General features: G+C 39.2%; 1 protein-coding gene across 5 annotated transcripts in view; it reads right to left on the bottom strand.

Annotated features, from left to right (window-relative positions):
* Positions 1-16,019, bottom strand: part of slc12a7b (solute carrier family 12 member 7b) — a 76,388-nt gene that overhangs the window by 50,914 nt on the left and 9,455 nt on the right. Inside the window, exon 1 of one of the 5 annotated variants that reach the window (XM_037756795.1) lies at positions 5,556-6,126. The exons of the other annotated variants lie outside the window; for them this stretch is intronic. Coding sequence (XP_037612723.1) covers positions 5,556-5,670 — 115 coding nt within the window. The 5' untranslated portion in view covers positions 5,671-6,126. Of the gene's footprint in view, positions 1-5,555; positions 6,127-16,019 lie in introns of those variants that run through there. 5 annotated transcript variants of the gene reach the window in all.

The raw sequence follows: 16,019 nt of genomic DNA, 5'->3' as shown, positions 1-16,019 counted from the left end.
AGCTGTTCATCATAAGTTACCATGACGATCTACCCCGGTAAAAAGTGAACCATCGTCGTAGGACTGAAACCCAGAGTTAACCCTGAAGTTACCTCGCTAACCCCAAACCCTGCTTCGTAGTACAGGCCTCCAGTCCGTACAGAGTCTTTAACACCGGACCATATTACCACCAGATTATGAGACTTGAACTGACTGAAACCAACGTTACATTTAGGTAGAGAATAGAAATACAAATTATGTTTGCTTAGGACACACAGGAAGACTTCCCACCCCCCAAAACAAACTGGGACTTGCAATAATAAATTTAGAATGATGCTCAAGCAGAATGTAGCTAACAAGCCATTCCTTATACATCTCATAATTGTCTTAACCTGTCGTTATCAACCTCAACTTAATCTCCGAGCCTCATAACCCAAAACAGAGATGTGCAGGCATGATCACAGGTCATCATGTTCCCACAGGGAAGGAGCCCTCCCTGAATCACTGAGGATTTGGAGAAGCTCCCCTCTGGGCAAATTGTTGCTTTATTTCAACCACACTGATTGTAGCTTGGCGGGCTAATGCCGGGGATTTAGTGACAGAAAAAACTGTCTGGAAAATATACACACAAAGAGTGGTTAGAGATTATAGTATTAGTTGTGGACAATCAAATTTGTGAATGGATGAGAAAGGATGAGAAAGTCTATGCTCATGATATACGGTCAAAGGAAAGGTTTATGAGAATATATATAGAGAATCCTTGCTTTTTATGTTTGGGTTTAAGAAGCTGTATATGGTAAGAAAATGTATTTTCTTATGTATTTATTTGGTAATACTTTATAATAACCATAATTTATAAATGGTAAATTAATAATACATTAAACTTAGTGAGTTACTTTAATGTTAACAAACAAAGAAATTATGATTATGACAATCGATTTGAGGAATTTTTTAAGAAAATAAAATCTGATTTCAGCTTCTTAAATGTGAATATTTTCTGGTTTCTTTAGTCCTCTATGGTAGTAAACTGAATATCTTTGAGTTGTGGACAAAACAAGACATTTGAAGACGTCGTCTTGGGCTTTGGGAAACACTGATCGACATTTTTCACCATTTTCTGACATTTTATAGACCAAACAACTAATTGATTAATCACGAAAATAATCGACGGATTAATCAACAGTGAAAATAATAGTTTTCAGCACTACCTAGATCGAAAGACCTCAGACTGCCATCATAATTGCATGGTAGCTCGCTGATTACATATTGCATTTGATGCTTGTAAAATACAGCTAGAAATATGGGCAGTATGCAAACGCATAGAGATCAAACAACATAATAGGGAGAGAAAGAGAAACAGAAAACAGCCACATACAGATGGCAGCTTTGAACAGAACCAGACCTGCTTAGGAAATAAATAGGAAACACATGTCTAGGACAGACAGGCAAACGGACCAACGGACAGAGGCAGCAACACCGCAGGCGCTTTGTCTGATCACCTGCTTAGTTTCCACCTAAGCAACACTGAAACAAGGCTGCATTTCTCTATAGCAGTTTGGAATTTAGTTAACCAGGGATTTATTGGGTCACAACCAACACACATACTACTAATACTGAAGCCAGGAGCTCCACATCATACCTACTCTGTGTCATTTATTCACAAGGCGTGGCTTTGTGTAGCTTTGTGCGTAGGTCTGAGTAGATTCCCAAGGCAGCACAATGAACAGACTAACGTGGCTAAAGTTAGGACTTACATTCAATACTGGAGGTCGGCACAGGACTGCATGCTGCTTGGCTGGACCACAGGGGACCAGCCCTACAAACCCAAAAGTCATGTGATGTAGAGTGATGAAGTTACACGATTGGTCGGCCGAGTGTTGGAGTTTCCTCATCGGCCTTTGCTCTTTCAAAATGAAAGCAATACTTTACACAAATGAGCCCGTCCAGAGTGACTCATCCGTCTCACGAAACTTGGAACCAAGCTGTCAAACTAGGCGATCTAGTTCTAAAATGAAACTAGATTCAGCAGCGGCGTCGCCTATTTCTCGCTTAAAATGTTTTGTTGAGGTCGATTTTGGTGGATTGTTTCGACGGAATAACAGAAAGATTACGAGCAGGCCGCCATGGTGTTTCCTTGCCGGACCTGGTGGGCATGTAACGCTGAATTTAACAATGTAGACATGACCACTGACTGTTTGTGTAGCCACAAATTCACAGACTGACCGTACACAGTCCAGCCACATACTCGGTTTTGACAGAGTCTTGTTCAATCCTGCACCGGCCACCTCCCACAAAATGTATCACCATTACGTATGCTCTCACTCACACACCGTCCCACTCCACCAACTCCCATGGAGATTCTGATCACTCACATCTGCAACACTGTGTTCTGTTGAATATCTATCTGCCCTACGCAGCAGAGGAAATAAGACACATGTAGCCCTTAAGGATTTTATTAATCCAAACAACTATAAAACTGTTGCTTAATGAGTCAGCTTTAGATGATAACTGAAGAGAATCCTGAATAAAAGACTATAAGAGCAAAGAGAAACAGCTTCGGCATAAGCTAGTGTGATCTAAAATGAAGCATTGAGAACCTGATGTTAACTATTTGCTCGTGTCAGGTGGAACAACCAAGAGAAAAATGAGGGGTGCAATAAGATGATGAAGGGATTTTCAGGACAAAGAATTCTCAGAACATAGAAACATTCTCAAGACGAGACAGATCACCGCAATGTTGTTAGTTCCAGAGAACCTTAACATAGATTATTCAGCAGAACAGAGTCAAACAGAGACTGTTTCATTGGCAAAAACACAAGTCAAGCGCTTCTATTGTGTTTCGAAGTGTTTTAAAGTGGACACACATAGAATGAACTGGCCGAGACGTCATGTCACCATGTAGGGTCTTGCTTTGTTCTTTGAACACTTGTTACTTTCCTTCCACACCACAGCCACACATGTCATTTATTGTTTAATTAACTTGTTGTGTTCTAAAGAGGATGAAATGGACCGGGGCTCGCCACAAACAGTTTTACTGCACGTCAACACCAAAACCAGCTGATGGTTTTCTATAAATCTAGTGGTCTGATCTTGTGCAAGGAAATTGTGTAAGGAAAGGGAAAAGTGTAGGAGAAAGCTAATAAAAGGTCAGGAAGCTTGAGCTGGTGATAGTTGGTCAAGTTTAGCATTTGTGTGGCTGACAGGAGGAGTAAAACAGCTTCTGTTTCACTTATGACAGCTTCATCCCGCAGGCCATAAGACTCAACTCTTGAGCTCATCGCTTGTCACTTTACCTTTATTTACCTTTATATACTTTACAAACTGTTATACCTCTGTGTTCTCTCTATACATACTACATTCCTGTCTACAACTCTGTGTACATATATTACTTCTCATCATGCTTATACGTACAAATTCAGTTTTCACATCTGAAATACTGTCAACTAAATTACAAATTTACATTACTATTTTACAGTATATATACTTATGTTTATATTTATTCTAACTGCACAAGATTATCATTTTGCTTTTACATTTACTAGTGTGATTCCCCCTTTTATATATATATATACATATTTTATGAGCATAGTTGAAGGAACCTGAGACCGAAGCTGAACACGTCACACAGCTTGAATCTATTTCTTGTTAGAAGCACGGCAAAACTGTGTGAGATAGAGGTAGTAAGCGGTGACACAAAGACACCCCAAAATAAGGGATAGAGGTTTTTGCTCTATGCTTTCACTTCACCGTGATATTAACAATGACATGTCTCAGAAGTTAAACTGGACCTCCGAAATTGTGGGCTCACGTGATGCAGTTCACCAGGACTCAAACTTCCCTTTCAGAAGGAAATAAGCAACGGGAACAGAGACAGAACCTATAGGCGCAGAAAAGGGCTGGTAGGACAGAGGGAATGAGAAGAACTAGAGTGCTTTACATTACAGCATGGGGGTGGGGTCTCACCTCCCCCCACTCAGCCAACAGGAAGCGAGCCAGCAGGATAATCAATAACAGTGACTGCATGAGCCAACAACATTTATGCTATCAAGGACCCTCCCTAGTAAACCTTCGACCAGTCTCCCTTCCCAGTCCACCCAGCACTGTCTCTATCATTTTCCCGTATTGTAGTCATCAAGTTCTCACCAAGCTTGGATGAAAATGTACAAACACTGTACAGTTTGTCCTCTGTTCTGTCTGCTGAACACAGGCTTGAATCCACTGCAGATGACAATAGAGTTGTCCTCCTTAAAGCAGCATCGGAACCCAAATAAAGTGTGTGGTCCTGATGCTTCTACAAGCCAAGTTGAAGGCACATCATTTTGTGGCTTCAGATCCAGTGCATGCCCTCTCTGACATGCTCCCCCCCACTATTGTTAGCACTACAGTCATTGTGCAGAGACAAGTTGTTGCATGCGCACAGAGGGAAACCAAAGCACGCCACAGTTTGATATCCTGCATGACCATCATAATAATAAAAAAATGCCATTCTCTCTCCCGCACAGTCTGTAAAATCCTAACCCAGCATGCGTCCGTAATTGCAGCTCCGCGGCAGAAATTAAATACTGGGAAGCGATTCGCTCTGCGCCGTGTGAGGTGTGCTGTAAAAGCAAGTTCACTAGCAACGGTCTGGCAAAACACGGAGTGGTAGAGAAGAGTTTGTTAAATATGCACTCCGTGACCTCTCTGGGCTGATAATGGCTTTATGCCTTCAGGCAGGTTGATATCAGGTTGATACTGTTGTTTGAAGCCAGAGAGAACAGAGAGAACATTTTGTTCTAATACAAATCTCTAATGTTTGCATTGATGTCCAGATAGAACTAATTTGGCGTCAGGGAAAAGGTATTCAGATCAAGTTAAGCCAGCTGTTACCAAGTCTAAAAGCTGGACTTCTACCAACTGTCAATAAATACAGGTTTGTTGCACACTCACTGAAAGGTCTTCAGAGGGTGAGTCATGTGTCAATCAACACAGAGAGTGTGTGTCCCAATTAGAGCATCTGTGTCGGTCCTGTGTTTGTTACTACAACACTAGGAGACCTGGCACTATATTGAAACAATAAGAAATAGAGAACAATAGAAACTAAATACTCTGAATACAATCAAAAAAACAACCGATGTGGTGGAGGGGGGTTAATAAAAGGAAATAGGAAATAGATTCAGGCCAGAGGGGAAACACTGGCATGAAACAAAAAATCATGCCAAACTTCCCCTTGAGTGGCGTGTGAGGGAAACCCTCATCTCACGCACTTGCTAGAAATTGAACAACCCTTCCCTAAAATCTAACCGTCTTACCTACACATTATCCACCCACACAGCCCATAAACTGTTCCTGAAAAACATAGGAAACAGTATCCGGTGCAATAAAGCCAAATTATCAGTTTGCACTTGGACACTGTAAGCAAAGTCTGGAACTTTCCAGGGACTATACTTCTCTCTATCTACTGTCACAGATTTCAAACCTTTAAAAAGTCTCACTTCCGAATCTGTAAATTAGCTAAAAAGTTGCATTACATATCTTATTTAATCAGCCACCTGACGGAGCTCAAAACAAACAACAACAACAAAATGTGATCTCACCTGTGGCGCCCTCGTCTTCCTCCCTCAGCACATTGTTGTCATCCACATCCTCGCTCCCCTTTTTTGCCTTTCTGTCGTTGTCCTTCACTGGGACCACAGTGAAGTTGGTGGGCATTTTTATTACACCATGTGCTTCCTCTCAATGTCTCCTGTTTGCCTCACTCTTATCTCTTTCTGCTCTCTCCTCCCTCTCTGTTTCTGCTGCTCCTCTCTCTCTCTTCCTCCGTCCAACAGCTGTCACTCCTCCTCTCTTCTTCTCAGTTGTTTATGTCTTCATCCAGCCGCGGTGTACTTCCCTCTCCTTTCTTCTCGCCAGACGTCTGGTCTTACTCCTGAGTTTCTGTCCCTATCGCTAGGATTCTGCTGTACACCCATGTGACCCCGACCCCCCCACACACACACACACACGCCGACTATCCAAATAAGGAAGAGCACGACTGCCACGCCCAATGGGGGCAGTACCCACAAACACACACACACTAGCAAAAAACATGACAAGCACTTGTGCTCACGAGTGTGTGAGAGCATACATGTGGCTTTTTCTGTGCCTGAGGGCAGATCTTCTGCCCAGGAATGTCGCTCTGTCTCTCGCACAACAAAAGCCGGCAATGTCAGCTTTTGTTCAAAGAGAGGAGGAAGTCCAGAGCGGATCCACTGTGGAAAGTTTGAGCCCACACACACACACACACATAAGTGGACACATATACATTTCCTCACTTCCTATGCAGTGTTATTTGACCCCCGTGCGCATAGTCACAAGTGGGCAGGGCTGATTTAAAGACGTATACTGGACGTATACTAAACACACACACTCCTGTAGAGGGTTAGCACACATGCATGCATGATAACACAGACATTCAACTTCTGCATTACATCTCATTATAAATGTTACTGCAAAAAAGACCCTTAAATACACAGGGAAGAGGAACTGTATGGAAGACTGAACCTGCCAAAATACAAAATAAATAAATAAATAGTTTTAAATAAATAGTTATTAAATGAAGCAATAATAATAATAATAATAATAATAATAAATATGTATAAGAGTAAAAAATAAATGTAGCCATTAATTAATTGATACAATGTGACATAAATTGATTTTTGTTTAATTTGCTTCTTTATTTAATTATTTTGTATTAATTACCTTATTTATTTACTCTTCTGTTTATTTTTTCCCTTTTATTTATCCATGTCTTTATTATTAATAATTTTTAAATGTATTTATTTATTTTTGCATTTAGATTTTATTAATTAATTAATTTTTGCATTTATTTTATATTTATTTATTTATGCATTCATTTTATATTAATTTTTAAATGTGTGTATTTATTTATTTATGCATGATTTTCCCTTTGTATTTCACCCCTTATTTATTTATCCAAACACATTTCTTTTTAGATTTCTTTATGCATTTCTGCCTCATCATGCAAATGAGTGGACTGTCACTCAACATGTGTTCATCTTGGCGTCATCATTTATTCATGATTTTGGCCGGTTCCGTCCTCCATAGAACTGAGGGAGGTGTAGAGTGGGTGAGGCAAGTGAATCAATACAAGTGTCAACTTCATGCTTTTATCTCTTCAGAGCAACCTCTGAAATACAGAGTGCAGTGTTGACAACACAGCCTAAAAATTATGGGATTGTTGTTAGAGGAATAGCCTGAGAAAATGTGTGGAGTTGCTAGCATTTTTAAGTATACGGGGTGAAAGAGAATAAAAATGTATGCCATCAGCTGACTAATCCAAAAACAGTGAATACTAAGTAATACTTTTCTCGTGTCACCCCTGTGTGATGGGAAATGCTGAAATAAACACTTCCTGAGAAAAAGCATAAAACAGCAGTGAATGTTGTTTCATTCATTCAGCAGGTCTTTCGTAATGCAACAGCCCTGGAGCACCATTGGGTTGCTTAACATCTGGAGACGCTCTCCCTCTTTAGTTCCCCAACATGACGACATACAAGATCGATAGCAGTGAAGGGTGGGGGGGGCTGCAGGAAATAGGAAAGGGAGGAGGTGGAGCAGAGACGGGCAAGCAGAGTGACCAACTTCCAGGAAAGCAGTGCCTCTTTTTTACCATTGCAACTTGTGCAAGACTCAGAATTCATCTCCAAAGACTGAGCGAGAAAATCCCATCTTGAACTACAGTATACTGTGGTAGAGACAGTTTTGAATTTTATTCACTATAGAAGAATCCAGGCTTTACTTTGAAATATTTAGACACTGGCTTAGTGAGATTGCTATATTTCCCATAAACAGGCTTTACCAGAGTGGACCTATTATGCATATAGGAGTCATTTGATTTGTTGATGCTTATATAAAAATTCAAAATAATAACTACAAAAAAACTGATGAATATTGTCCACCTGTAAACCTTACACTCAACTTGTTTCATCCGTCTACAAACAAGTATAATTTCAAACTAACAAACTAACTTTTGGGGATTTCAGGGACTCATCTGAAATCTGTACTTCACGAGAAACGTGAATAAATCTATTTACCAGAACTCTTCTCTTGTCACATACTGTAATAGGTCCATGAGTAAAGCACCAGCCATGCAATCAGGTATTTCAGAATTACTATACTATACTAACAAACCTCCTGCTATGGAGATGGAAGATCAGGTTTCAATGAAGCATGAGAATTCCAGCAAGTGGATGTGGTTGCAAATATGGGCTCCATGATTCAGCCACCTCAAATGTTTAGTGAATGAGCCTGGTATAACTAGTATATGCTTCCTAGAATCTATGCATAGTGAAAGGAAGACATTAATCATGAGGTGATCAATGATCAACCACTCAGTGTTCACAAAGTATTGTGGTGCTGCTAAGGTAAACAAAGGGAGCACTCATCTACTTCCTGCTCAGTGGATGAGCAGTGATGTAACTGGCATCTGCTGATTAAGTGGCCAGACAGTCAGACTGCTTCTCAGGGACAGTCGGTGCATCCAGGCCGCGAGGACAATGTCCCTTTTATGAGAGAGTTTAGTGGAGACTGAACTAGACTAAAATGTTGTGACATAAGCAGTTCTCAGACAGTTTTTCCACCATGTCGTCGCTTGATGCGATATCTCACAGCCAAAAGCACAATATGAAAACAACAGGAAAAACAACCTGGGATTTATTACATAACTTCATTTTAGACTCATTTGTTGCTCCAAAAACAATCAAATCATAAAATACTAAAAACAAAAGGCTTTACAGAGGCACTACTTAGTGAAACTCATTTAGACAACAATGGCACAATATGATATCACACATTTTCACGCTGGACAAGCTACACGAGAATCCCCCCTCCTTCTAACGTTGAACATTTGCTGCCTAAGGGGCTGATTACACAGAGACGCGTCACTAGAAACGTCACCAGCAAAACCATTGTTTTCCTGTGGTACGGCGTGCCTGCTGTGCGGTCCTCTCTTACGCCCACTTATTTTTTTTTGGGAGACTTTCAGATGCGCAAAAAAAGTTAAAAAATATTTCAGCACCATGCGCGGAGTCGCACTGCTCGCCACTGTCAAAATTGGCCCAGGCAGCCAATCAGATCAAGCAAGAGGCGGACATTACTACTTTACCACTTCCCTCTTGTTTTGATGCTGTCTGTGGGCACTCAGCTACAATAATACGTGTGTATAAATATGTAATGTGTAAAAACCACAGACTGTCTATGGCAGGGCTCTCCAACGTCTTTCCCTCCGAGAGCTAATTTGACTAAATGAAAGTGGCTGAGAGCTACACAAAGCACCAAGTTGTACATCGCCAATAGCAGACATCATTTCTGTCTTACTTTTATAGTCCTTTAATAACATTTCAGCCACCGCAGTCATCCCCTCTGTAACAATTCAAAGGGCTTTTTGTGTTTCGTTAGGATGTGCGCCACTAAACGATGGCTCTTTGCTTCATCGGCCTTCTTCGTCAGTTTGGTAAAAAGGGACTGACGTCTTTTAAGCGTTGTTTTTGGCTCCTTTATCTTCTTCGTTCGTAGACTGCTACCAGCCGGAAAGTCCCGTGAAAAGTTGCTGTGGACTTGGTGCACGATGTTACATCTTTAACTGACTGACACGCTCACACCGGTAAATGTGACACATACCGATTCCTCATGAAAATAGTATATTTTTTGCCTTTTATTGGCCTGGCTATTTTCTGCAGTCATTGTCAAATCTGGTGTGCACTTGCTAGTCTGCTAACATCGCAAACCTGACAGCAGCCTAACTAGTTTCACTGACAGCCGATAGGCATATAACCATTTGGTCTCAGAGGGGGGCGGGATGTCTGAGAATTTGATTGGGTAGTAATTTAAAGTTTTACAAAGTGACTTTGTGTTATTAAATTTATGAACATATTCTTTGAAGCGTTAGTTAGTTGTTGGAGACCCCCGGTCTATGGCATAAACAACAACGTCGCTGCCGTGTTAACGCCTAGATGACTTTATCTTGAGTGTTGATAGAGCAGCTGCATATCCTGGCACTGATCCAGCCAAACTCCATTCAGAAAACAAGCATTTTAAAAGTTGTTTACTTGTCGTCTTGCAGACAGACATGACAAAGCAAGAATTCAGACTTTTTACAAACTCAATGTTTTTTTCTGTAGCAACAAAAAACAGCTGATCTCTACTGCATGGAAAAGCATGGGTTAATGGAACTTCTGTACAGGGGGTTGAAGACCCCCTGTACAGAAGTTCCATTAACCCATAGATGATGTGTAGATACAGTCTGTGGTACAGTAAGGACTAGCTCCACAGACAGTGATGAATCTATCAATAACAATTGAACTGAGCTGAGCTTTTCCTCCATCAGCTCACATTTCTAATCCCAGAATAGATGTATTGATTGATTCTACAAAGTAAGATGGGATTTGCAACAGATACACCAAGTACAGTCTCAAGGACGTGAATCAGGGCGTGGAGAGGAGCTCAGCTCTTTCTTCTCAAGGACCCGTCCTTTCTTTCTAACCAAAGAGGACAAAATATGGTAACACTTTATAATAACCATTGTTTATAAATGGTAAATTGATAGTTAATTAAACTTAGTTAATAGTTATTTTACTGTTAACAAACAATGAAATGATTAGTCTATAAATTCTATATTATATCATAGCTGATAAAGAGACGAAAGCAATTCAATTCTGACTACATTAGTAAACTATGTGTTGACAGTTTATTGTTGCACACATTATAACATTTTATATACTATATTAAGTATTTGTTAGTGATAACCAGTGAGTAAAAAAATGTTGTAAAACATTTATAAATATTACATAGATAGATGGACCAGAAACCAATGATTAACCATTGTAATAACTATCTAAATAATGTTTATAGATGCTTTACAAAGTATTTATCAACCATTTCACAAGGTATTATAATCATCAGTTGCAACTTTATAATAGCCATCCAAATAATTTTATAGATGTTTACAAACCAGTTATTAACCATTAACAAAGTGTTACTAATATCTATCTATGTACTGTTTATAGATGTTTTACCAACAATTTCTTTAAGGTTTACAAATAATATCTTAATCATTAACAAATACTTGTTAATGTTATAATGAGTGCAACAATAAACTGTTGGAATAACATAAATTATAGCATTACTAATAATTAGTAAATATTATTTATTATCATTTAATTGTTTGTTAACAGTAAAATAACTATCAACTAGTAGTTACTAATTTACCATTTATAAATAATTGTAATGATAAAGTGTTATACTGATAATTCCAACTTCCTGACTTTTATCCTCTTTAATGACGTCACATCTAACGCTACAATTTCATTCCATTGCTCCATTTCTCTGTTATAGTTTTGATGCTTTATGATAAATGAGACTGAAGAGATGTTTCGGGGGCCGAAATGGAAAAATAAGGAATTTCAATATTTCAATTCATGTGATCCGAAAGCACGACACATGATGCAACCCGTTATTGCCTCCAATTGATTGACAATCTGAGGCAGTAATGTCAGGAAATGTCACTTACTGTACATATGTCAGTGACATCATCCATTTACCCAGCTCAAGAGCTTTTCAGTGATGCTCTAAATCCCCACCAGTAACTGACAGTGCCCTCTAGAGGAGGCATGAGGAAGGACAACTTGACTGTGAGGATCATTATTCTGAATGACACAGTGGAAATCTGTGTAAAACGCAATGAAAAGTGCATGAATCTAGAAAACATCATGGTGGCTGATGAGCTAGAATATCATCTCTTTATCATGTCATGTGAGTCTTAGTCATGGTCTTCATCACATGACATCTTCCCCTTTCTCTATTACTTCCTCCGGTTCCCAAAACTGCAGGCCAGAAGGTACAGTAAACAAAAGAAAACCCTTGGTATACTATACTACACTACACTATAAGCTGTTACGGCTCCAGCAGAAATGCATGCCCATATTCTGCAGTATTTTAGCTCAGGATTGGTCCACTACATTTTCAAGGCTATAAGCCTTTTGGAGCAGGGCAGGTAGTGTACAGTTGGTCTGTGTGAGATTGTGTGCTTACACAAGCCATCTGAATGGAACTCACAGTAAATTAGATATAACACAGTTGTTTGACAGCTGAAACTGTCACATAAAGGATAGGATAGGCCTGATCCCTGTGCAATATGTGTGTTACTGTAACTGTCAGCAGTTTAGTAGACAAAATAAAAACTCATCTTTGACTGGCTTCTGCTTTTCAATTTCACCCGTCTCCCCCTCACTGCAGCAGACAGCTGAAGACTAATAATGACACTCTGTTGCCCCCATTTGATCACATCCGGAAATACACCAGTTACACCACCATTATGACAAAATATGGACAAACTATTCGTTCTACAGCTAGACCAGGGGTCAGCAACCTGCGGCTCTGGAGCCGCATGCAACCCCTCAAAACAAAATGATATAGAAATGAATAATGGTTATCTTTTAACATTTTAACTTTCATTAATCATTGTTATAGGCCAAAAGTGATTAGATTCACCAACTGCAAACATGTAGCACCGAATAAAAAAATAAGTTTTAACATTTCAGGAGAGCTGACCCGAATGCTTCGAAGCTTCGACCATTGCCATGGTAATCAACCTCCAAATCAGTATTTGAATGCTTTGTTTTCTAATTTAAAAAAAAAAAAAAACTTATATATATAAATATGTAATATTATCCCAAAATAGCCCATTAAATAAGGAATAATCCCACAACGTTATTCATTATTCATATTCAACATTAATTATCATTAGATATTATCAGACGGATATCGCTGATTGTTGCGTGTAGAGATGTGTACAATAGTGTGGCAGCGGCGCCGTTTTGTGCACTGAGACGGGGGAGATGGAGAAAGAAGAACATGTCATATCAGTTACCTTCATTATAAAGCTCAAATTTGTTTTGCGGCTCCAGACAGATTTTTTTTATTTATTAATTTTTATTCTTTTGATAGTAGAGGTCGCTGACCCCTGATCTAGACCAACAGACCACCAATCAAAAGCACCGAGCAGTGTTAACAGTAAGCCGTGTCATCAGGTGTAAACTGGCAAATGGAAAGCTTATTTTTTTTAACGAGCACTGACTCAAGTGAAACTAAAGGGGAAACAATGCCAGCCATCATATTCAGTCAGATTTTCCTAATGTCTGACTATAAAATGGTGACTGAACCTTTAAGTTTCCTTTCTGAAACATTTCCATGACTTTTCTTTATTGGTCTGTGAGGGAGACTTTAGCTGGATGTTGAAGGTGAACTCCAGTCTGCAGCGAGACGTAAATTCTATGAAAAATCAATTGACGTGGTAAATAACGATGTTAAAATCCCACCGGTCACAACCAGTTATTCAAAGTGGAGGTATAACCACAGTGAAGTAGCTGGGGGGAAGGTAAGCGCCACTCACTGCGTGCTATGAGGCAACATGAAGTCTGTAATGACTTCACACATGGGCGGCCACACCTCGACCATCTCAGGTAACAGCACACTTGCCTGCCAGTCATCCATTAAACTGTATTTGACACAACAGGCTCAGGTGACACTTTCCTCTCATTTGAAGGCGAAGGACATTTTACCCTTTATTTTTCCTTTTTTTTTTAACTGTTTTCTGTGAATGCTGGGTCTTCTGTAATCAGAGCGAATTTCAAACTACGTTTCCATTTCCAGTTTATTTTCAAATTTGTAAATACGCTTAGTGCTTGCATTACGGATGAAACTTGAGTTTCATGTATTAGTTCCTGGAATTGTTTTAAAGGGATAGTTCAGTTTTGAAGTGGGGTTGCATGTGGTTCTTCTCCATAGTCGGTGTATTACCTACAGTAGATGACGGTCGGCACGCCCCCAGTTTGGAGAAACAGACATGAGTACCAGCACTCCTGCAAAGCAATGTACTGCTGTGGACGAGGGCAGCAGCAAAACAGATTTTAGACACCTAAAAAAAGTGTACGCACAGACTTAGAAAAGTACTTTGCAATTGAGGATAAATTAAAGAGCATTCACAGCAAAATGATGGCTCAAATGTCAATTAAAAGAATGAAAAGATGCAGCACTCGTAAGTTATTGATCAAAATTAAGAGTGCCTTTGCTTAGCTACTGGGCATCTGGTATGTGAATTTATTTAATTCATTCATTTATCTTTATTTATTTATCATTATTATCTATTTATTTTATTTAGAAATTGTCATTTATTATATTCCTAATAAATTGTTCTTATTTATTTATTTATTAAATTATTACTGTTCATTTTTTTTCCTCCCATGTTTTTGAATACTTTGTTTTTCAATTTACGGTTACTATATGTACACATATGATGTGATTTAGGTTGTTGTTAGTAATTTTTCTTACGGAAACAATGATAAAAAGTTTGCTTTTATTTGTAGACTACAAAAAGTAATGACTCAATCAGTGAAATTGGCAAACAACCTAAAGAAACAATCTTATTATAAAGTTACGTCTCTCACCGTATATTTGTGTGTACGTATTTGTCTGAAATAAGTGAGAGGTGAGCACACTCTCACTGCACATTCTTCTTTTGTAAATACCAGTTTATGTGTGGGAAATGGCATATGAAGGTTTCATTTACACGGAAGGGTGGACAATACAATCTAAAATGAATAAACAATCCGAGTCAATAGAACGATGCAACATTAACGATGATTATTATTTGGAAAGCTGGTTTCAAAACCGATAATTGCACTTACAGGAACACTTAACTGAGCTTGAAAATTAAGTCAGGAATATTATGGGAATCTGATGCCGGTCTTTTATCGCTCTTGATATGTCATACAATAATATCAGCCAGTTTAGCAAAAACAGCTCAAGTGTCTTGTCGGCAGACTGCTCAGTAGAAGTCATGAGAGAGATGCTGGAAATGATTGAAGCTTCCACTGTATCAGTTTCATCTCTGGCTTTTGACCATACTGTGACGGGTAAGAAGGTTCTCCCTGGGCTCTTCATTCAGAGACAGGCAGAACATGACACTCACACGTCTCCCTACACATTTCTGACATCTGATACCCACCAACGCCACAACTGAGGAACTCCCACAGTACTGTACTTAGCTGTCTTTTCCCCTCGGGGTGGACACATTAACATCGACTAATCGATTAGCTGATTTAATTAAAAGGATCTGTAACACTGAGTTTCAAAAAGTTACAAAAGCACCACTTTAAATCTTGTGTTTACCGGAGAGGTGCTCATACATTTCTTGGGAATAATAAGTCATTCAGCATGAAAAAAGCGTTTTAAAATTAACAGAAGAAATGTTAGTTGACTAACACCAAAACGGCCGATTGGTCCACTAATCTTAATTTTGTCCTACAACAGCATTTATTACTAAAAGCAAAGGTAATAGTGCCAAAATGACTCAGTGTAAATGCCTGACAATACTTAGCCTTCTACATGGTGCTGAGCAAGTGCTGGAAAGCCCCATGAATATACCAACAGCAAACGCAGAGGACCTCCAGGGGAAAAACATGTTAAGTAGTTTTTCCCACAACGTCTGTTCAATGTCTATTCAGTAGCAGCGGCGGCTTTCAGCTGCTGGGAATTTGTTACTGTTATCTGACCACATGCATTGTGTGTCCAAAATAAACACTTGCTTCATTTTTATGTAAAGAGCATGAGAAGAGATAAGAGCAGGTTGTTATTTTTTTTTAGAGCCCTTTAATATTGTGCATCAGCTGATACCAAATCCAATCTAATACTTATATTTACCTAAATGCTGATTATGTATCTATCACAGCTGCAACAGCTGTAGCTTCTGAATTTAACACACCTTATTTTTCACATGCTACATGATCCAAATACTGAAGGTCTTGGTTCAAATACTATTAAATAATAATTATTGATACAAGGTGAATGAAAGTTTAACTGGAGAATGTGACTGAAACGTGACGCGACCAGCTAGAGAGACGACATATCACTCTGTTGGATTTGTTGGAACTCCAGAAACACTGATCTTTGTTCAGTACAGACACCGGCTGCAGAGAGCACATCAACCAGACAACAGACAAGTT

Source organism: Sebastes umbrosus, chromosome 21, assembly GCF_015220745.1.
Source record: "Sebastes umbrosus isolate fSebUmb1 chromosome 21, fSebUmb1.pri, whole genome shotgun sequence".
Taxonomy (NCBI): Eukaryota; Metazoa; Chordata; class Actinopteri; order Perciformes; family Sebastidae; genus Sebastes; species Sebastes umbrosus.
The sequence above is the reverse complement of the archived record's forward strand: the minus strand, read 5'-3'. Positions and strand labels throughout refer to the sequence as shown.